This window comes from Cervus elaphus, chromosome 16 (genome assembly GCF_910594005.1).
Source record: "Cervus elaphus chromosome 16, mCerEla1.1, whole genome shotgun sequence".
NCBI lineage: Eukaryota > Metazoa > Chordata > Mammalia > Artiodactyla > Cervidae > Cervus > Cervus elaphus.
This window is the reverse complement of record NC_057830.1, coordinates 35,743,724-35,765,961: the sequence shown is the minus strand read 5'-3', so window position 1 is coordinate 35,765,961 and position 22,238 is coordinate 35,743,724. Positions and strand designations below refer to the sequence as shown.

The 22,238-nt window shown below is 41.7% G+C and overlaps 1 protein-coding gene across 1 annotated transcript; it reads left to right on the top strand.

The window, feature by feature from the left end:
* The first annotated feature begins 33 nt into the window (after positions 1-33).
* Positions 34-13,749, top strand: CHMP5 (charged multivesicular body protein 5). The gene is made up of 8 exons (XM_043927422.1): positions 34-204; positions 1,049-1,153; positions 2,566-2,612; positions 5,426-5,519; positions 5,679-5,750; positions 9,915-10,023; positions 11,832-11,944; positions 13,055-13,749. The coding sequence occupies exons 1-8, from the start codon at positions 136-138 to the stop codon at positions 13,103-13,105; spliced, it is 660 nt and encodes a 219-aa protein (XP_043783357.1). The 5' UTR covers positions 34-135; the 3' UTR covers positions 13,106-13,749.
* The last annotated feature ends 8,489 nt before the right edge of the window (positions 13,750-22,238 follow it).

Below are 22,238 nucleotides of genomic sequence, written 5' to 3'. Positions count from 1 at the left end.
TAAACGATTGGGAAACGCCAATAGGCACATTGCGCTTGCGCATGGGAGGCCGGAAGTCAAGTCGGAGACGGAGGTGACTCTGCTTCCGTTTCTGGTTTTGCTCCAGTGTTTAGGTTTTCTCAGCGGCCGCCCAAGATGAACCGATTCTTCGGGAAAGCGAAACCCAAGGCTCCGCCGCCCAGCTTGACTGACTGCATTGGCACGGTGGGCACTTAGACTTGCTAACTAGGCTCAGGAACCCTGACACCCCTTAACCCGTCCACCCCCGACTTCGGCGTCTACTCCTGGCTCCCGGGCCCATTACACCTTAGCTCTCTCCACCACTTTCGTTCCTCTTACCCAAGTCATTGCTGACACCACAAACCGGGGACCCCTAACCCATCATTGTTTAACCCTACTTGCGCCCCACCCCCTCTGGTGCTTAGTGCTGCGTCCACTCGCTGTTAACTGCCCAGGTCACCCCGACCAGCCATAAGCCCTGACACCCTTCCCACCTCATCCAGCCCTACCCCTCCCTCCTCTTCCGTCCCTCATCCTTCTCCGACGTCAGGAATCTCGGCTTGATATCCTAGCTCAGTATATCTGTAACCCAATCCTGGATCTATTACACAAAATTCAAAACTCTAGCTCCTGTCATTAGGCCACCACCTTCTATCCAAGTGAATAGCGTTAGCTCTACAGCCCTAGCCGGGGTCCATTGGGCAGTAACTCATTTCACACACTTTGTGATTGAGCCCTGGGCTGGCCTAGTCTCCAGTTCTTGGGAAACTTCGACTCAGTCGAGTGATTCTCAAATTCTTTTTCTGCTCAAACACTTGAGGATGCCCCTGGAATATTGGAATCTAGGGGGGTGGAATACAGTTTAACCCCCACCCCAGGATTTCTGAGAATCCTGCCCTGCCCCACAATTAGGAATCGCTGTTTTCAACCTTCACCATATGCTCTTCTTTGTTTTTCCTTTCTTCCTCTATATTCATTCCTCCCCTACCACTTTTCATGTAAATGTATTGCAATAATTACCACTGCCTTTGATGTTTTTCCACTCAAGGTGGACAGCAGAGCAGAATCCATTGACAAGAAGATTTCTCGGCTGGATGCTGAACTAGTGAAGTATAAGGATCAGATCAAGAAGATGAGGGAGGGACCTGCAAAGGTAAGGTAGACGGCTCCTGCAGAAGTTGTGACACCTTGGTCTGAGTACCTGTGGAAGTAAGGCCTGCTGGTAAGGGCTGGTGAGGGATATAGAAGAGATGCTCACAGTCTGGTAAGGGGAAAACATTTGTGACAGTGTGTCCTTCAGGGAGGAGAGTTTGCAGCCCGATATGAGAGGAAAACTGGGGCTTGACCTGGTGGAGAGAAGATGTTGATCACACACACAGAAACATGTATGTGGGCATTAGCATATTCTACTGAGAACGTGGCAATCTGGACAGGCTGAGCCTGCTCAGACTAATGAGTTGCTTGGCTGGTCAGGTTAGGTATATATAATAGACTGGTTAAGGAATGGCATGTTGGGGAAAAGTACTAGTGTTCTGTTAATACCATCACTACCTACTAGCTGTGACCTTTATGAAGTCACTTAATTTCTTACTTTCCTCTTCTATTAGGAAGAAACATAGAGTGGTATATGTAAGTGCATGGACTGTGAATTTGAGCTGCTTTTTTTCCCCCATCCCATCTCTGTAACTTACTAGGCATTTAAGTGAGAGCAAATTACTTAGCACCTGAACTTAGCAAACTGAACCTCAGTTTTCCAATCTGTAAAATGGGGATCATATCTACTTTATAGCATGAGATTAAGCAAGGTAATTCATGTGACCTACATAGTACTATGTCTAGTACATAGAAACAGTCAGTGTTAGGTATTATTGTCATCTGTGAAGTAATAATACCTGCTTTTCCGTCTTCATTGGAGGAGACAAAGTGATTTATGAAACAGTATAGAAAGCGAAGTGACCAGAGGATTTTCTCTGCCATCGTAGTTGGATGGCATGGAGTGAAGAGTGACCAGAGGCAGGACAGCCTACCTAGACGTGAGGCGATGAGAGCCTAAACCGTGGTGGTAGTCATGAGAATGACATGAGAGGAATCACTTTGAAAGTGAGTTCTGAAAATCTAACACGATGACAATGCATGAGGAGACAACAGAGAGAGGACAGGTAAGGTTGGTGTAACAGTTTTCAGCCTAGAGAAGTGAGAGACTGGTGGGGCTGTTGTTAGTCATTTCCAAGGTGATAGCAGGTTGAAGAGTTTGGGCATGGTGAGTTTGAGTGGAGAGCAGACTGTCCAAATGTGGAATCTCTCTAAGGCACCTGCGTATACAAAATTGGCCCTCTTCGAGTAGAAATAATATCCCCTAGAAAAGGAAATGTACTGAGATGTGGGATGAAAAGACTGAGGCGGGCTGGAGCTTAGAGCCCACTTGGGAGGTGAACAGTCTGGGAGCCACCATGTCTACTACTTTGAAGGTGAGAGGAAGTAGGTATGTGAGTTTGAGGATATGGGATTCATTTACCATTTGTATATTTTCTACTTCCTTTCATTAAAATCTATTTTTCTTCCTAGAATATGGTCAAGCAGAAAGCCTTGCGGGTTTTAAAGCAAAAGCGGATGTAAGTTATATAAGTATAATCTCCTTTCCTCTAACAGGTTTAACCAAAAGGGAAATAGTCTTCCATTCCTTTAGATTTTCTTACCATTTTATAAGGGCTTCCCAAGCGGCATGGTAGTAAAGGACACACCTGCCAGAGAGGTAGACGTAAGAGATGGGGGTTCGATCCCTGGGTCGGGAAGATCCCCTGGAGGAGGGCACAGCAACTCACTGCAGTATCCTTGTCTGGAGAATCCCAGGTACAGAGGAGCCTGGCAGGCTACAGTCCATAAGGTCGCAGAGAGTCGGACACAGCTGAAGCGACTTAGCATGCATGCACCACTTTATAAGCATTCTTCAGTTAATTGCAAATTTCATTTACACATACAGTTAACTAGAATTTCTCCCTCTGCATGTTCAGCAACATCTGTTGCATGTTCAGCAACATCTGCTGCACCACTGTCCATTTAAATAGAGCTTTTTGCTGTGATGGGAGATGTTTTCTGTCTGTGCTCGTCAGTACAATAGCTGTTAGCCACATGTGCCTATTGAGCACTTGAAACGTGGCTAGTATGACTAAGGAACTCAAGGTCCAATTTTATTTAATTTTAGCAATTTAAGTAGCCATGTATGTCTAGTGTTTTCTGTATAGACTTCCCAGATCTGTAGAGTTTGATTCTCCCATTTATTTAATTAGAATGTGCTTTTTAAAATTTCATTTGTTTGCCTGTAAAATTGGGAAACTTGAATATTTGTTCCCTCCCATCAGAAGATTTAGCAGCCCTTAATTTGCTTTAGGAGAAGGCAATGGCACCCCACTCCAGTACTCTTGCCTGGAAAATCCCATGGACAGAGGAGCCTGGTAGGCTGCAGTCCCTGGGGTTGCTACCAGTCGGACATGACTGAGCGACTTCACTTTCCCTTTTCACTTTCATACATTGCAGAAGGCAATGGCAACCCACTCCGGTGTTCTTGCCTGGAGAATCCCAGGGAGGGACGGAAGAGCCTGGTGGGCTGCCATCTATGGGGTCGCACAGAGTCGGACACGACTGAAGCAACTTAGCAGCAGCAATTTGTTTTAAGTGAATGTGTCCCAGTGTTTGAGCAGAAACCCAACATTATCTTTGGTTCTTAACCTTGTGGGCTCTCCAGCTGATGAGACCCTCTTTAGGAGTGCAGAGGTCAGGTGGAATCAGCTGATAAAGAGCAGAAAGATTATTGGTACCTCTATTCTTGTTTACAAAATGACTTCTTATAAAACATCAGATACCATCTTACTCCTTTCAGATTAGACAGAGTTATAAAAAGAAAACTATGATGCCTAGAGCAATGAGAGTGTGTAGTAAAGCTGTTACCTCCTAAATTGATATCATCGCAATTTTTTTATTAAAAAAATTTTATTTAAAAAAATTTATTTATTTTTGGCTGCACCAAAAATAAATAATAAAACACACACCGAAATAATAAAACAAACACCAAAAAGGTCTTTGTTACTTTGCGTGGGCTTTCTCTAGTTGTGGAGAGTGGGGGCTACTTTCTACTTTTCCGTGCAGCGCGTGGGCTTCTCATTGCAGTGGCTTCTCTTGTTACGGAGCACAGGCTCTAGGCATGAAGACTCAGTAGTTTCAGCTCACAGGTTCTAGAGCAATGGCTTAGCACTTGTGGTGCATGGGCTTAGTTGCTCCATAACATGTGGGATCTTCCCGGACCAGAGTTTGAACCCATGTCCCCTGCATTGGCAGGTGGATTCTTATCCACTGGGCCACCAGGGAAGTCCAGCATTGCAATTTTTAAGTAGCTTTTTTTTTTTAATAAAAGAATACATGTTCATTGTGGAAACTTGGCAAGTACATAAACATGAGTAGAAGAAGAGAAAATTCACCAAGAGTCCTATTGCCAGAAATAACCACCTTTAAAATGCTAATTTCTTACAGTTTCTTTCTCTGCTTGTGCATACATGGTACATGTACATATAATCTTTTAGAAGAAAACAAATGGCATGTATTATATCAGTTATTGTTTTCTACTTAATGTTGTATCACAAGTATTTTTGTCCTTCTAAATATTTTTTGGAAACATATTATTTTAATGGTGTGATAATATTCTACCACCATTTGCCTGCATCATTGACTGTTTTTCTTCTGGTTGAATGGTTAGATGGTTTTCAAATACTGTATAAAGACTATAGTGATATAAGTCTTTGAAACAGTTTTATCCGTTGATATAAAACTTCATTTAAAAAAAATAGTTGGAGTGTCAGGCAGTATATTAGGTTGGATAGATTACCTATTTATGGATACAAGATTAATAAAATAACAATACCAGTGCTCAAGCAGTTCAGCCTACTGGAAAAAGTTTCACTGTATGTACGAAGAACCTTAAATATAGTCTTGCTCCTTCCCCCTAAGAATTCCACTTCTGAGAATTTAGCATTGAAGATAATTTAAAACATAAAAACTTATATTAAGACTTCTTAGCAATGTAGAAACCAGCAGTAATAATGTTAAGTGGAAAATAGTGTTATAGTTAAAGTACATTCCAAGATAGAAGATTGGAGGAACGTCAAATGATGTTTGTGTAAGATGGATTAAATTGTTTTTCTCATTTTTTATGTACATTTGTTAAGGTTTGTTGTTTAAGAAGATTCTCTTATCTAGCATTAAAGATACTTTCTTCCTGAAGAGTTTTTTTTTTGGGGGGGGTGGGGAGTAATTTATTTGCTTCCATTTTTTTACTTCCTTCCTTTACTTGCTTCCAATTTATTACTGCTTCCATTTTTTATTCCTGAAGAGTTCTATCTGCCTCACATTACCATTTTCATTTGACTCTGAAAAGGTACGAGCAGCAGCGGGACAATCTCGCCCAACAGTCATTTAATATGGAACAAGCCAACTACACCATCCAGTCACTGAAGGACACCAAGACCACGGTACTCCCAAAGCACTTTTTCCCATGGTTTCATTTTATATTTTGTGCTTTATTTTTGTGTTTCATTTATATTTTGTGCTCTTTTTTCCTATAGTTTTTAAAAGACAGTTTAACCATCATGGCTTCTTAAGAGATGGTATGTTCTCTTTCCTTATTTTAGGTTGATGCTATGAAATTGGGAGTAAAGGAAATGAAGAAAGCATACAAGCAAGTGAAAATTGACCAGATTGAGGTGAGATGTGTGCTGGTTTCTGTAAGAATGCACACTGGTTTCTCAAAGCGTCCACATGAATGTGTATGTGATGGGAAGAGCCCAGGAGAGGGATGGAATCTTGGGCCTCCCGTTTACTAATGGAGTAACTTTGGGGAAAAGCGTCAAAGGACCTCACTGTTAACCTAAGGATCCTAATACCAGATGCAGTTATTATGCTGCTGCTGCTGCTAGGTCGCTTCAGCCGTGTCCGACTCTGTGCAACCCCGTAGACGGCAGTTCACCAGGCTCCTCCGTCCCTGGGATTCTCCAGGCAAGAATACTGGAGTGGGTTGCCATCCCCTTCTCCAACGTATGCATGGGTGCTAAGTCGCTTCAGTTGTGTCTGACTCTATGCGACCCTATGGACAGCAGCCCACCGGGCTCCTCTGTCCACAGGATTCTCTAGTTATTATGAGGGTGAAATAAATGAGCTGGTGTATCTAAATGCACAATGCCTGGCACATAATAAACACCCAGTGAATAAACGCTCAGTTTCCTTTTGCTACTAACTCATTTAATGATTTTTAGTCTTGTTGCCTCAATTGTAAAGTAGTGATGTTGCTGCTCATCTCCCAGGATTGTCCTCAATTAACACTTGGGACAATATATATATTGACAATATATATAAAGTACCTAGCATGGTTCCTGGTATAGAATTGGTCCCCTTTTCTAGTAATTCTCTCTAGATTCCCTGCCCACCCCCACCCCCAGTTTTATTGAGATACACTTGATATATAATAGAGTGTAAGTTGAAGGTGTACAGTGGAGTGATTTGAAATATATAGTGAAATGGTTATTACTGTAAGATCACCTCACATAATTACTGTTACTTTTGTGGTGAGAATATTTGAGGTTTACTTTCCTAGCAACTTTCAAGTATTGTTAAATATAGCCACCACACTGTACTTTAGATCCCCTGAACTTAGTCATCTTCTTTTTTTAAGGTTATATTTCATTTATAGTTATTATAAAATATTGACCGTGTTCCCTGTGTTGTGCAATATATCCTTATAGCTTATTTATTTTATACATAGTAGTTTGTGCCTCTTGATCACCTCCCCCTATCTCTTTAGGTTTTTAATAATAATGTCCCTAAAATTAGCATTCTTTTTTGAGATCATGTTTTAGCTGGGGTGGTGAGCCCTAGGGGCTCGGTATCTTTTAACTCTGTCAGTTGAGCAGCCCAGATGGCAGACAGGATTAGCAGAGGGAGTGGTGATGGTCAGAGGAGAAGGTTTCTCTACGCATATGATAGTGGTCTTTCCCCCTAAACACTAACTGGAATGTCTCTTTCTAAGAGGGCAGGGACTCAGTTTTATTCACTTTCCCAAGTGTATTCCCAAGTGCCCCAAACAGTTCCTGGCCTTCGGTTTGTTTAGTGGTTGGTGAACAAATGAAGGAGAGGCTCTTCAGTGCCATAAAGCGGTTCTGTCCCATTTAATGATGTTCTTAGTGTGTCTTCAGCATCTTACTGCTTCTGCACGGTGCTCCGTGATAGTTCCGGTCTTCAGTAAGTGAAGGCGTTCCTCTCATCTTGCTGTTTTCCAGCACCCCTCCTTATACTGCTGGGACCTTCTCTAATCCTCCACCAGTTTCTGCTTCCAAGAATTTAGGCTTAGTGATAGAGATTCACTGAGAAAAATGTTCGGAGTATGCTTGCCTTATTTGTATCGTATTATTTGATAATCAAACACAATGAACTGAATTTTATTTTCTACTTCCAGGGTTCCTTATGTTTTAATTAGTGCTGTTTAACGAACAAAATAGAAATTTTGGTATTTCTGGTTTTCTTTATGTTTCGTCTTTCACTTGTGGTTGTCTGGCTGTCTCCCCACCTGATTTTCCTTCTCCTGTCCCCTAATACAGCGGTCCCCAACCTTTTTGCCGCCAGGGACTGGTTTTGTGCAAGACAGTTTTTCCACAGACTGTGGGGTGGGCAGTGGTTTCAGGATGATACAAGCACATTACATTTATTGTGCAGTTTATTTCTATTATTATTACATTGTGATCTATGATGAAATAATTACACAGCTCACCATAATGCGGAATCCATGGGAGCCCTGAGCTTGTTTCCGTGCAACTAGACGGTCCCATCTGGGGGTTTTGATGTGAGTCTGCAAGCAATTGATTTATTATGGTCTCTGTGCAGTCAAACTTCTCTGCTAATGGTACTGTCTATTTGAAGCCACTCGCCAGCACTAGCATCACCACCTTAGCTCTACCTCAGATCATCAGGCATTAGATTCTCTTAAGGAGCGTGCAACCTAGATCCCTTGCATGCATGGTTCACAGTAGGGTTCATGCTCCTATGAGAATCTAATGCTGCTGCCACTGATCTGACAGGAGCTCAGGCAATAAAGTGAGTGATGGGGAACAACTAAAAATACAGATGAAATGTCGCTTACTCACAGCTCACCTACTGTGAGGCTCAGTTCCTAACAGTCCGTGGACCAGTACTGGTCTGTAGCCTGGGGGTTGGGGACCCCTGCCCTAATAGACTTGCCTGCATAATAGGTGGAGAGCCCCTTTCTTAACTTTTTTGATGTGTATGGGTGTGTGTCTTTGACTGGGCTGGATAGTTTGAATCCCATTTGTTTTCCTAAAATATTTTACTTGAAAAGCATTTTTATTGTTTTCTAGTGCTCATTTTAAAACTTTGCCTCTACATGTGTGTTCTCCTATTTCATTTTTTATTTCCCAATTTCTGTGGTCCAGTCTAGTGCTTGTATTGGTTTTGTATTCCTTTTGTTTGTTTTTGTAGAATTGAACCTGCTAATTCTTTGTGATGATTTTTTTCCTGTGCCTATCCTGGAGTCTATTGCTAGAAATCCTACTCTTTCTAATAGGATTATGAGATCCTATTAGATATAAAAAAATTTCAGATCACTCTGAAATTTTGGGTGACTTATCTTGATATGTAAAAGTCTAAAATGAGTTCAGCTTGATTAGTTACGTTATTTTCGCCCTCTTAATTATTGTTTCAGCCAGTGCTTCTCTGCATAGCAGACTGTTAAAGTATATGCAATGTGGTAGTTTGGTACTTGGAAACAGAAAGCATTTTCTTTTTAAAAAAGTATTTTTCTCCATTTTATTTTCTATCCCTTATGTGGAAAAACAAACCTCTAATTTGGGGGTGAGGAAGGAGTTTTTAAACGTTTTGCATTGCTCTAAAAATTCTGAAGAATAAGCAGTGTTGATTTAGAACCTCTGCATTATCAGCAGGAGTCCATTCCCCTCTGTGTGGAATTTTCAGCATATGAAAAACAAATTGTTCTGTACATCCTTAACATAAGAGACAATATATAGTATTAAGTGTTTAGTGTTTGACACATATTATGACATATGTTATTACAATAAATCATTACCTATGAAGAATGGCTATTAATAACCTCATTTTATAGATGAGCAAATTAAGCCTAAGAGACATTACTTTTCATTGAATATGAAATAAAACTTTTGAATACTGAATAAAACTTTAGCTTGGTAATGTTTAACCACAGTCTGCTCTTCTTATCATTATACTAACTGCCCTTTATTACGCTATACCACTTCTCAAATGGGTTTTACATTCTTTGTGGCCCTTCAGTAGTTTCCTAGTAAAGTACAGATAGATTATTCCTAGATGATATATGCCCTCGGTCAATTTTTTTTCACCAGCCTTGTCTCAGATATCAAGCCTATGCTGAATCCACTTCTGTTTCGCCATGTGGGGTGGGCCCAGTACAACTTTTTGTACCTTCCAGTTGTTTCTGCTACTGCTTCCTTACCCTCCACAGTGTGGTCAGTCTTTGGCTGACTCAAGAAGCATAATGTCTCAGTTACCTTCTTTCTCTTAACTTGAAGATTTTTGATAGCATAAATGTTGCTTGATTTCCTTTTTCAAGCAAACTGTCTGTAAAGAGAGAGATGGGCATCTTTTCTTGCAATAGCACTTTGATTTTCCACGAAGCATCTTAAATTCAAATGCAAGATTACTAATTCTGTTCTTTATTTTTCAAGTTTACATTTTTACCACCAAAAATAGGGGAAGATTATGTGGTCTATGGCTTTTTTCTAAGATTCAGGGGAGAGAATAGAGACAGGGGGTAGTTAGGGATAAATGGTAAGAACTGAATAAAAATCCTGTCATATATATTTTTGTAGGATCTACAAGACCAGCTAGAGGATATGATGGAAGATGCAAATGAAATCCAAGAAGCACTGAGTCGCAGTTATGGCACCCCAGAATTAGATGAAGATGACCTCGAAGCAGGTAAGTTTTAGAAAAAGCAATGTATATGTAGCCTAGCGTCTGAAAGGAACAACTGTCAGGGATCTTTTCTCCCAAGCATTAGAGAAAATTTCTATGAGGGTTCCCTGAAAGTTCATCTGTGGTACAGGCTCTGGGCACAGGGCTTGGGCAGCAGCCACATCAGACCAGCATACCTCACCAACTCTGAGGTGGACAAGCTCTGAAGGAACATCCGGGCAAAGGCCTCTGCTGACCCGGTGCTTGGTAATCAAACACTGTCATTGCCTGCCATTTTTTATTTTTTTCCCTTCATTTTCCTGCTTGAGTCCTCTTCCTCAGAACAGTAAAGCCGATCAAGAAACAGTAGTTGGCAGATACTGATACTTAGTGTGCATCAGTTACTGTATGCCAGGCCCTGTGTTAGATGCTGGGGATTCAGCATTGAGGAAAACCAGCACCATCCCTGCACTCCTGGACCTTCTCCTCTAGCAGGGGTAAGAAACTGCGTGAGTTAAAGAGCACAGACTGATGGGAAGAAGTAGTATGGGGTACCACAGGAACACAGAGGAATCCAACTTAGTTTTGAGTCAGGGAACAGGCTTAGGACCCGAAGGATTAGCAGAGGTTAGCACGATGAAATGGAAGGGGTTGTTGAGAAGTGGCCTCACGGAGAGTTGTTTAGAAACTGTTGCTGTAGTCCATTTAAGACATCATGGTGCCTGAGACTAAGGCGGTGGCAGCAAAGACAGGGAGAAGTGGACATACTGAAGACATTTTAGAAGGTTGAATGGACAGGACCTAATGATTGATTAGATGTGGAGAGAGAGGGAGATGTCAAAGATGTTTGTCAGTTTCTAGCATGAGTAACTGGGTTTCCTGTTGGATGATTGCCCTGTCCCATTACTACTACTTTATCTCCATGTTCTTGTTTTGACTATAACCTTCCCTTCTCTCCCCTCTACCCTGTTTATTTCTGCTTTCTTATTTCTCATCTTGAGTTTCCTCTGATGAGTTTCTACCTGCTGTTGCTATTCCCCCTGCTCACTTCCAACTTTGCCATAGACTTACTTTTAAACCTGATCTCATGTCATGGTCACTGTCTATACAACAATCTCATGCCTTCCCTCACTGGCTGTTTTCAAGTTCATGAGTAAATGGAAAAGAATTTTTTACATTTGTTATTGTCAGGATTTTCTAATTTGAATTGGCCTACTAATAACTATACAGTCTTCTCATGAATACTAGGGCCTTATAAACCTGTGGGAAATAGTTGTTTTGTTTTATTTTGATTTTTGTTTTTCATGGACTTTTACCACCCCAGTTTCCTTGAAAATTCCATATAATAGCCATCTTTTATTTTGAAAATAGAAATTAACAATCCCTTCTCTGTTTTTAAATTTTCATCTTATTGCAAATAATTTGGCTGACTTTCTTAACATTAACTGCCAATTTTCTTTTTCTTAAATTATTTATTTATTTATTTTTAATTAAATTTTTTTTGGCTGCACTGGGTCTCCATTGCAGCGCACAGGCTCTTCATTGCTGAGTGCGGGCTTTCTCATTGTAGTGAACAGGAGCTACTCTAGTTGTGGTGCACAGGCTTCTCACTGTGGTAGCTTCTCATTGCCGGCCACGTGGGCTCAGTAATTGTGGTACATTGGCTTAGTTGCCCTGCGGTGTGTGGAATCTTAGTTCCGAGACCAGGGATCAAACCCATGGCTTCTGCATTGGCAGACGGATTCTTAACCACTGGGCCACCAGGGAAGTCATCCCTAGCCTCCAGTTTTTTTGCTTACATTTTTTTTTAAATGTTGACTGTTTCAACTTAGAGTTGGATGCACTGGGCGATGAGCTTCTGGCCGATGAAGACAGTTCTTATCTGGATGAAGCAGCAGCTGCGCCCGCAATTCCAGAAGGTGTTCCCACTGACACGAAGAACAAGGTGAAAGCTTTTTCTGTTCATATTTTCAATGCAAAATGGTAAAGACTTTATGCTTGATCATCAGCCTGGGCATCTGAAAGGTATTAAGAACGAACAAGGAAAGACTGTCATTATTTTGGGAACCCTTTGAAGCCCAGTTTCCCTACACTGGCCTGTGGCTGGTCTTCCCCACTTTACCCCCTGTTCCTCCTTGTGCTTGGAGTTGCCTTAATCTTTTTCTGCTGCCCGTGCCGTCCACACCACTCTGAGCCAGCTGCATAGGTTGTTTTTTCTCAGCATTCCTGAAATAGTTTTTATTAACACTACCATAGCTCATCTTTTTAAATCCCTGGTAACAGGTTCCTGAAGCATGTATGTTATTTCCATGTTTAGAAGATCACAGATTCCTGATTTAAATGTGCTCTTAAGCTATGGTTTCTGAATTGATAGTCACTGCCTGTGGGTGCATGCTTAGTCGCTCAGTCATGTTTGACTCTTTGCGACCCCATGGACTATGGCCCACCAGGCTCCTCTGTCCATGGGATTCTCCAGGCAAGAATACTGGAGTGGGCTGCCATGCCCTTCTCCAGAGGATCTTCCTGACCCAGGGGTCAAACTTGGGTCTCCTGCACTGCGGGCCGATTCTGTCTGAGCCACCAGGGACGCCCAGTCACTGCCTAGAAGCCTGTAGTGAAGTATCATATGGCAGTGACTCCTGTCCTGGGCACCACTCCTTCGAGGGTTGGTGAGGCTGCAAAAGGTGCTGTTTGGCTTTAGGGACCAGAGTGAAAGTGGGCATCCGGAGGCAAGTGCCCACTCCGCAGCCTTTACTCTGGCCGCTCCTCACGTCCTGGACACTCGCAGCCCCCTCTCCCCGTTCAGGGCTTACTCTCTCACTGTCCCCTTCCTCTGCAGAGCCAGCCCTTTTGATCCCTTCCCTTTCTTTTTCTGGTTTATCACTTGCCACTTTACCTCTCTTGAAAAAAAGCTTGTTCTCATCTTCTCAGTGAGATTTTTTTTTTCATTGATTAACCACTTGGAAATGAATTTTGACCACTAAATGTTTGAAATCAGTTTTTTTTTTAAGTCAGTTGGAAAATAGTGACGCTGAACAGCTCTTTCTTTTCACAGGATGGAGTCCTGGTGGATGAATTTGGGTTGCCACAGATCCCTGCTTCGTAGACTTGCATCATTCAAGTACATCGTGTAAAATGAACGCGTATTCTGGGGCTGGGGAATATTTATCTTTCCAAGTTGGCCATAACAGATTTAGGTTTCTTTCGTTTCCTTGGAGGAAAAATTAATTATTTTATTTTTTTTTCCAGTAAGAGACTCATTGCTTGGAGGAGGCTTTCTTTATACTAAATTTTTATTTCTTTTCTCTTATGAAAGACTAACTTACTTAAAACTATCATTGGATATGTCTGTCTTAATTCCTTAATAATAATTTTGAAATAAAACCAAGGAAATGGAAATCTTTTAAGTTCTGTGACAGCATATCGCCACAATCTCAAACTGACCTGATAAATTGATGGAAAAGATGAGATTGGTGGGACTGTGCATAGTATGTTTCAAAACCATTTTCTCTTGTGGTGTTATAGGTTGGTTAAAGTGATGGCCTTTTTGGGTGAGTTTTGTTGTGTCTTGTGAGTAAATCATTACTGTGTTCAGTATTGGAATGGAATTATCACTACTGTATCTTGGGTGGATATTTTGATTCTGTGGTTCCTTCAGTATTACAGCCGACTTGTAATCAGTAATGAATATTTCTTGATATTTAATGTATAGGACATTTATTTATACTCAATAAATATTTTTCAAAAGGATATTATTTTAATAATACTACCTCAGCTTGAAATCTCCACTACAGAAACCAAATTTAATATAATTTTAATGTCAATTCAGCTTAAAAACTACAGAAATCAAATTTAACAGGCAGCATTGTGGTGCTGTGGTTGATCCCCAGCCTTTTTGACACCAGGGGTTGGTTTGGTGGAAGACAGTTTTCCCATGGGGGCTGGGATGCTGGGGTGCTGGGGTGGGGTGGTTTCAGGATGATTCAAGCGCATTACGTTTATTGTGCATGTGTACTCAGTCGTGTCTGACTCTTTGCAACCCTGTGAACTGCAGCCCAACAGGCTCCTCTGTCTATGGAATTTTCCATGCAGATACTGGGATGGGTTGCCATTTCCTACTCCAGGGGATCTTCCACACCCAGGATTTGAACCCGAGTCTCTAGCATCTCCTGCATTGGCAGGTGGATTCTTTACCACTGCATCACCATTTATTGTGCACTTTATTTTTATTATTAGTACAGCAACTCCACTTCAGATCATCAAGCATTGGATCCCAGAGGTTGAGGACCCCTGGTGTAGAGGAAAGAGCAAGGAGCAATCCAGGCTTGGGCCCTGGGTCTGCATCTAATAACTATTAAGTAGCCTCCTTACACCTCTCAACTTCTGTTTCCTTACTAGTAAATCATGCTTACCTCCTGAGGCTTTTGTGAGGAATAATTGAGGTAATTGTCTTGATACTTTGTTAACTGCCAAAGGTATTATTAACAGTATGAGGAATTATTAATAATAGATTAATAGTTATTAACATTAAAAAACAGGGGTTGGGAGTTCCCTGGTAGTCCAGTGGTTAGCACTCAGAGCTTTCACTACCATAGCCCTTGATACAGTCCTTGGTCAGGGAACTAAGATCCTGTGCAGCCAAAAATAAAAACCCAGGGGCTTTATTCCTTTCTTGGGAGGTGCCTGGAGAGCTGCAGCAAATCCAAATTCCTGCCAGATTTCAGGGTCTTAAATGACCCATCCTCCCTTCTGCCAGCCTCGCTGGGGGCCTCACAATGTCACTTGCACCAGCCTTTTGTGTGTCAGCAAATCAATAAACATTTCTTGGACACCAGTTCCGCAGAGTATACCAACCCAAGGGATGCCAAGAACAGTCACAGCTCCTTTCTCACGACTTCACTGTCTAAGTTATAAGTGAGAATGGAACACGGATGTAACCCTTTCCCACCCCCACCAACCTCACACTTGCAGAAGCCTTCCAGTGGCACAAACATTACACTATTCATCATTACCTTCTTGAAAACTTCCTTGGCTTCCCGACAAGTTCTCACTCAGCCCTTTAAATATTTCTTCCATTGTCGTTCCTGTCTTGGACTTCTTAGTCTTCATAGTTTCCCTGAGATACCTCGTGCCCATGATTTTAACTATTACTTATGAACTAATGACTCAAAATAACTAACTTAGACCCCTTTCCTTATTCTTATTTTCAGTTCTGGGTATTCCTAATTAAATGTCCTACCACTACCTACAACCTAACATCCAAGTTAAGCTCATTACCTTGAGCTTCACACTCAGTCAGCATTCCTGCTGGGTATTTCATATCTTGCCACTGTTAAATCTCTGACCCCATATTGCCACTTTTAATGAGTGATATTTAGTCCTCCAGCTAGACTTCTTTAGTACTTTGGATACCAGTGAATAGTCATTTTATCAAAATCACTCTTCCCTTGGCTTTTGTGATGGTACTCTCTGGTTCTCCTGTTCTGACTATTCCACTATTTCTTCCAAGACTCCTGTCTGAAATCCTCATCTCTCCAGCCCTGTAATGTTAGTGTTCCTCAGGAGTCTAGCCTTTATCAACCATATTTCTTTGTCTGCTCACTTATATTTAATAATCTCAACTATTCTCATGGCTTTAACTGTGGACTTAGAAGGCTATACAAATCTATACTTGTATCCCTGGTCTTGCCCCGGAGTTTCAGAATCCTATTTATATCCAGCTATCGCCTGACAGTTATTTGAATGTTCTAGAAGCCCACAGACACTTTACATTCAAATGGCCAAGAAACCCATTGTCTCCGCCCCCAGACCTGACTCTCCTGTTTCGTGTGCCTCAGCTGATGGAGCTGTTGTCCTCCATCATTCAAAACAGAAAGCTCTTGAGTTGTCCTTGATGCCTACATTTTGCCTCATCCTACATATTCAATTATAATTATTAAACCCTGCTTCTAACCCCTTAATGTTTCTCAAATCCAGCCCCTCCTTTCCTCTTGCAGCTGTCTTTGGACACCCCTCACATAGTCTCTCCAAATAAATGACCTGCTTTCTCCTCTTGCATAATTTCACTTCCTTGAGTCCATTCATCACACACAGCTGTACTGATCTTTCTAAAAGACAAATCTGACCATATCATTCTCTTACTTAAAGTCATGGTTCCTGACACCTCCAACAAGACGTAAAAAGCTGCCTATGAGTTGGCCCCCATCTCTCTGTAATGATTTATTGCGTAGTCTCTTCAGAACAGGATTCTCTTTCATATAGAGCAGCAGTCCCTAACATTTTTGGCACCAGAAACCAGTTTCATGGAAGACATTTTTCCCCCCCATGGGGTGGGCGGATGATTCAAGTCCACTACATTTATTGTTCACTTTATTCCTATTATTGTATCAAATCCACCTCAGATCATCAGGCATTATATCCCAAAGGTTGGGGACCCCTGATTTAGAGAACTGCCTCCCTGATTACAAATGAGTGATTATTGTGAAAATACCAATTAGAGTAGCCCTACTTTTATTTCTCTCCTATGGGAGTGGGCTTTTAACCAGGCTGTGCCTATTGAAGTTCATCTCCCCAATTTTATAAATGGAAACTAGGGGAAATGCTTCCCTTTAAATATATCTATATCTATCTACCTATCTATCTATGTATCAGTCTGATAAGTTTGAGATATTGAGTCTAGAGAGTAGCCAAGAGGCAGAATGAAAGAATCCTCATGTGACTGAGCCCTGACTTCGGATCCTTGAGATTCTCAGATGGCTCCAAGTCTCTGCAGCTCTTTCTTTAGCTCTGTGAGCTGAGAATTCTGCCAACAAACCCCCTTTTCTGTTTAAACTGATTGGACATGGGTTCCTGTCACTTGCTAGTAAGAGTCCTGAAAATTTTCTCTGTAGCATCTGCTTGTTATGCGCTTAATAACTGTTTCTAGTTCCCCTGCATCTGCCATACAGTCACGGTTCCCTGCCTCTGCTCATAGAGCTTCCCCTCCCTGGAGCTGGACGTGAGCAATGGGCTCATGTGCCCTTGGCACAGAAAGTCAAACTGACAGCAGGTATTGGCAGCAAAATCAGGGTTTGTTGCAGGGCCAAGCAAGGGAGTGGGATACAAGCCTCAGATCCACTCCAGCTTGATCTCTGAGTTCCTTTTTAAAGGAGAAGAACAAAGAAGCTGGGGTTAGTCATCATTTTGTGACTTTTTTGGGCTGTGCTGCACAGCATGTGGGATCTAGGAAGCATGATCTTAAGCACTGGACCACCAGGGAAGTCCCTTGTGACAGGTCTTAACTGTAGTTTCAAAAGTCAGGATACCTATGGTTTATGAGTCTCTGGTCTGGTGGTCCATGGCCTGGGGGTGGGTGGGGGCGGTGGGGTCTCTTAGCTCATCTTGCCCTAGAAAAACAACCTGAGTCTGTATGTTTATGATGATGTCGACAACATCAATTTTAGTCATCTGACTGGTTGAATAGTGTTTGGTTAGTACGGGATTGAGGTCAGAGGGAACAATGCAGAAACAAGGTTTTGGATAGAGAGGTTAATCATAAACTATGTAGGGGAACTGGATTTGATTTCAGAGGTTCCTTAACACCTTTGTCATTCTGCTAATTCTTGCAATACTAGAAAAGACCAAAAGCAAGGCTCTGGTCTTTGTCAATCCCAGTGAATTTATCGAAGTGGAGAGGATAAGTGCTGTTGTGAGGGCCCTCTGGTGGTCACTGCTGCAGTTCCCACCAATTAGCATCGCTGTCAGTATCTTACCTATTAACCATTACAAGCAGAATTGAGGACAGATGGTCTCCTTACATTGTAATCTAGCAGCTCTGGGAGTTTAACAATGGTGGAGGAGATTGGAAGGTCCAATAGACAGAAGTTTGGCACTTCTACTTTTATTATCCTTATCCCTTAGTTTTCCTTTTATACATTCTCGTATCACCTAAGGCAGGCTTCCATGGTGGCTTAGTGGTAAAGAGCCCGCTTGGCAAGCAGGAGACTCGGGTTCAGTCCCTGGGGTTGGGAAGATCCCCCAGAGAAGGAAATGGCAACCCGCTCCAGTATTCTTGCCTGGAGAAAATTCCATGGACAGAGGAGCCTGGCAGGCTATAGTCTGTAGGGTTGCAAAGAATCAGACATGACTTAGTGGTAAACAGCAGCAGCAGCACATCACCTACGGCAGCGGTCCCCAACCTTTTTGGCACCAGGGACTGGTTTTATGGGAGACAGTTTTTCCAGGGAGGGGGTGGGGGGAGGTGGAATAGTTTTGGTTTTAACCTGCTGCTTACCTCCTGCCGTGTGGCCTGGTTCCTGACAGGCCATGGACCAGTGGCGACCGGGGACCCTGACCTAGGGACCTTGTCTGTATGTTTCTTTTATTGCTGCCTGAGTCCTATCCCCATAGATTAACATGTAATACATCTAGATACAGTGTGGGCACCTGGAGTTTTAAAAGCTCCCCAGGTGTTCTTGTGTGTAGTCAGTGAACCACTGCCCAAGGGTGCCTGATTAGGTCAAACCTGTTTTCAGCAGTCTGATGCCATAAATTTCTGCAACAAAGAGACAGGCAGTAAATGATTGCCCTAAGGCAGAGTTTTCATCCAGAGGATGGGTTGGGAAGTATTACATTCTCCTCTGTTCTTTGGAAGAGTTTTTGAAGGATTGGTGTCAATTTTTTGAACGTTTGGTAGAATTTACCTGTGAAGCCATCTGGGGATAGCTTTTGTGGGACATTTTTTAAATTATTACTCAGTCTCTACTTGTTATAGGTCTCTAGATTTTTTATTTATTTTGAGTCTGTTTTGATAGTTTGTGTATTTCTAGAAATTTTTCAATTTCATCTAGGTGATCTGATTAGCTTGTGTGTGTGTGTGTGTGTGTGTGTGTGTGTGTGTGTGTGACTCAATCGTGTTTCTGTCAGTGGGGTTTCCCAGGCAAGAATACTGGAATGGGTAGCCATTCCCTTCTCCTGGGGTTCTTCCCCACCCAGAGATCACACCTGGGTCTCCTGCATTGCAGGTGGATTCTTGACCTTCTGAGCCACGAGGGAAGCCCCTAGCTAGCATACACTTGTTCACAATATTACCTGTGCTTCTTTTTACTTTCATAAGCTGGGAATAATGTCCCTTCTTTCCTTCCTAATTTTAGTAATTTGAGTTTTCTCTTTTTTTGTTTTTCTTGGTCAGTCTAGCTAAAAGTTGATCAATTTTTATGTTTTTGGTTAATGAGTCAACTTTGTTGATTTTTTGCTATTGTTTTTTCTATTTATTTCATTAATTCCTGCTCTTTTATTATTTATTTCCTTGTACTTGTTTTGGTTTAGTTTGCTCTTCTTTTTCTAGATCCTTAAGATAGAAGACTAGGCTTCTGATTTGAGGTCTAATTTACTGATAAGTTTTTTCAGAGCAGTTTAGGTTCACAACAGAATTGAGCAGGGAGTATGGACAGCTCCCGGATACGCCCTGTCCCCACACACACAGCCCCCCACTGTAGACATCCTGCACCAGAGTGGTACATTTGTTACCACCCAGGAACCTACATTGACTCCTCGTCACACTCAGTCCATGGTTTACATGAGAGTTTACTTTTGGTGTCCTACCCTCTATTGGTTTTGACAATGTATCCACTATTACAGTGTCATGCAGAATTATTTCTCTTCACTCAACATTCTCTGTGCTCTGTCTCTTCATCCTTTCCTGCCCTCTAATCCCTGGAAACCACTGCTTTTTTTTTTTCCCCACTGTCTCCATAGTTTTGCCTTTTCCAGAATGTCATATATAATAGTGGAAAACATACAGTATGTGCTTTTTCACATTGCCTTCTTTCACTTATTATTTGCATTTAAGTTTCCTCTATGTGTTTTTCATGACGTGATTGCTCATTTCTATTTAGTGTGGAATAATTTCCCATTGTTTGGATTTCTTTTTTAATATAAGTATTTATAGCTATAAATTTCCTTCTGAGTACTGCTTCCGTTGCTTGTCATAACTGTACATTGTGTGAAGCACTGTCTGTATAGGAAAGGCAAGATAAATGCTTGCTTACTTCCATTTGTTTATTAGTTTGGGGAATAATGAGTGGGTTCTCTAGTATGCCAGTTATGAACTATTGACCTTCAGTTCCAAATTTATCCTTTTTGCCTGCTCTGTGAAATGGATTTGGGCACTTTAAATATTTATCCTTCACCAGCTGGCAGGTATTAAGCTTTGTCAGTAGAGGGCAACAGAGAGATACTGCAGGAGGAAAGACTTTCCCTTCCTGTTCTGGTGTTTGGATCAGACAGGCTAAAGTGCTGTGGGCAGCTTCCGCAGCGTCTGGTTCCTGTGCTTCTGTACCTGGGCTCTTCACTGTATAGTGGCCAAAAGCCAGCAGCCTCTCCTGGCACCCTCCTCAAGTGGTTTCTAGGAGAGTGCCTCTTGTGAGACACCTCCCCATGAATGGCTTTCCCCAGCACCATATAAGGTAGATTTCCAACCACTTCCATGTAGCACCACAGCAGCTTCCCTATCTAGGCGTCACAGGCACATCCCTTCTAACAAAGTCTGAACCTCAGCTCTGGGATGATCTTCACTGGACAAAGTCTTCAAAAAAATAAATAAATAAATAAAACCTTCCCTGTTCAAATTACTGTATGATTCCTTCCTTCTACTTGACTCAGACTAATACAACTGGTAATTTCTGTAGGGGACAGTAAGGTTTTTTGTTTGATGAACTGTCAAAATTAAGGATTTATGTTCAATTAAGGAATAAATTAATGGATGTAAGAGAAGACAATTGAAATGTCTAAAACTGACAAGATATACAAGTCTTGTATATCTACAAAGTACAGAAAACCATCAACAAGACAAATCGAGCAACCCCAACAGAGAAATGGCAAAGAATGTGACTAAGCAATCTAAAAAGAGAAACTCAAAAAGTCACTAAGAAATGTTTGGACTCAGGAATCAGATAAACTCAGATTAACAAAACAATGAGAGAGCACGTCATGCCTTTTGGTTTAGAAAACATTTGGAAGCTGGATAAAGGTTGTCTCAAATATATCTTAGATTTGCTCTCTCCTTTCAGTCACATTTGCTGTCACTCTAGTTCAAAGCCACCATCACCTTCCATATTAGCATAATAGAAAAATGTAAATTTTCTCCCCTTCTATTTTTGCTCCCCTACAATTCACTTTTCCCCTGGGAGCATGAGAAATGTTTAAGGGTAATTCAGATACTGAAACTGAGTGCCCCTAAAACCAAGTTCCCTTACCCAGTTTATGATTAATCTCTCTATCCAAAACTTTATTCAGTTCCTTGTGTCCCCTCTGACCTCAATCCTGTGCTAACTGAACACTAATCAACCAAAATCAGAGGACTAAAATTGCTGTTGTCAATAACATTGTTAATGTACTAAAATTGCTATTATATATCATTTACATACAAACTCAGGACAAGCTGAGCTCCCAAGCCATGGACCACCAGGCCAGACACTTGTAAACCAGAAATGTCTTGCCTCTGGAAACTATGATTAAGAAATGTCACAAGACGATAATTAATTCCAGCCTCTTTTATCTTTCCCTTTAAAAAAGAAAAACTAACTCAAAGACCAAGTTGGAGTGGATCTAAGGCTTGTCTCTCACAGTCTTGCTTGGTGCCCTGCAGTAAGCACTGTACTTCACCAAAGCCTGGTGTCAGTGGACCGACTTTGCTTTGCATTGCATGAGCATACCTGTGTTCAGTTTGTTAACAGTACCACTTCTTTGCTTAGAACCTTTTAACTTCCTGTTGCTCTTGGAATAAAATCCATTATCACGTGATCTAATTACCTACCTCCAGTTTCATATTGTGCCACTCTCCTTGCTCATTGCTCTCCAGCGCATATTTCAATAACTTTAACACCTCAAGCCCTTTCCTTCCTCCATAACTTTTGCACCTGCTTCCTTCTGCTATTCCCTCTGAATCTTCACATAGTTGATCATTCTCATGATATCCTTCTACACAAAGAAGGCTGGCCACCTTTTCTGGAGCGGATACTAGTAAGTCACTGTTACCCTGCTTATTTCTTTGACAACCCAAATCACTAGTTTGTAAATAAATTTAGCCTTAAAATAATTTTTATAATTATTTCTGGCCACAGGGGTGTCCTCCTTTCTGCACCTTCCATTGCCACACCTGGGCTTTCCATTTGGGGGAGGGCAGGGCTGCTCCCTGACTTCATTTGCTTGGGCTTCTCATTGCAGTGGCTTCTCTAGCCGCGGAGCACAGGGGACTAGGG

What these genes read in the sequence shown, in the direction of transcription:
- CHMP5 (XM_043927422.1), top strand. Translation starts at nt 136, where the DNA reads ATGAACCGATTCTTCGGGAAAGCGAAACCCAAGGCTCCGCCGCCCAGC. An exon ending in TGACTGACTGCATTGGCACG is followed by an intron (nt 205 to 1,048) that starts GTGGGCACTTAG and finishes TTTCCACTCAAG; the next exon opens with GTGGACAGCAGAGCAGAATC. An exon ending in TGAAGATGACCTCGAAGCAG is followed by an intron (nt 10,024 to 11,831) that starts GTAAGTTTTAGA and finishes GTTTCAACTTAG; the next exon opens with AGTTGGATGCACTGGGCGAT.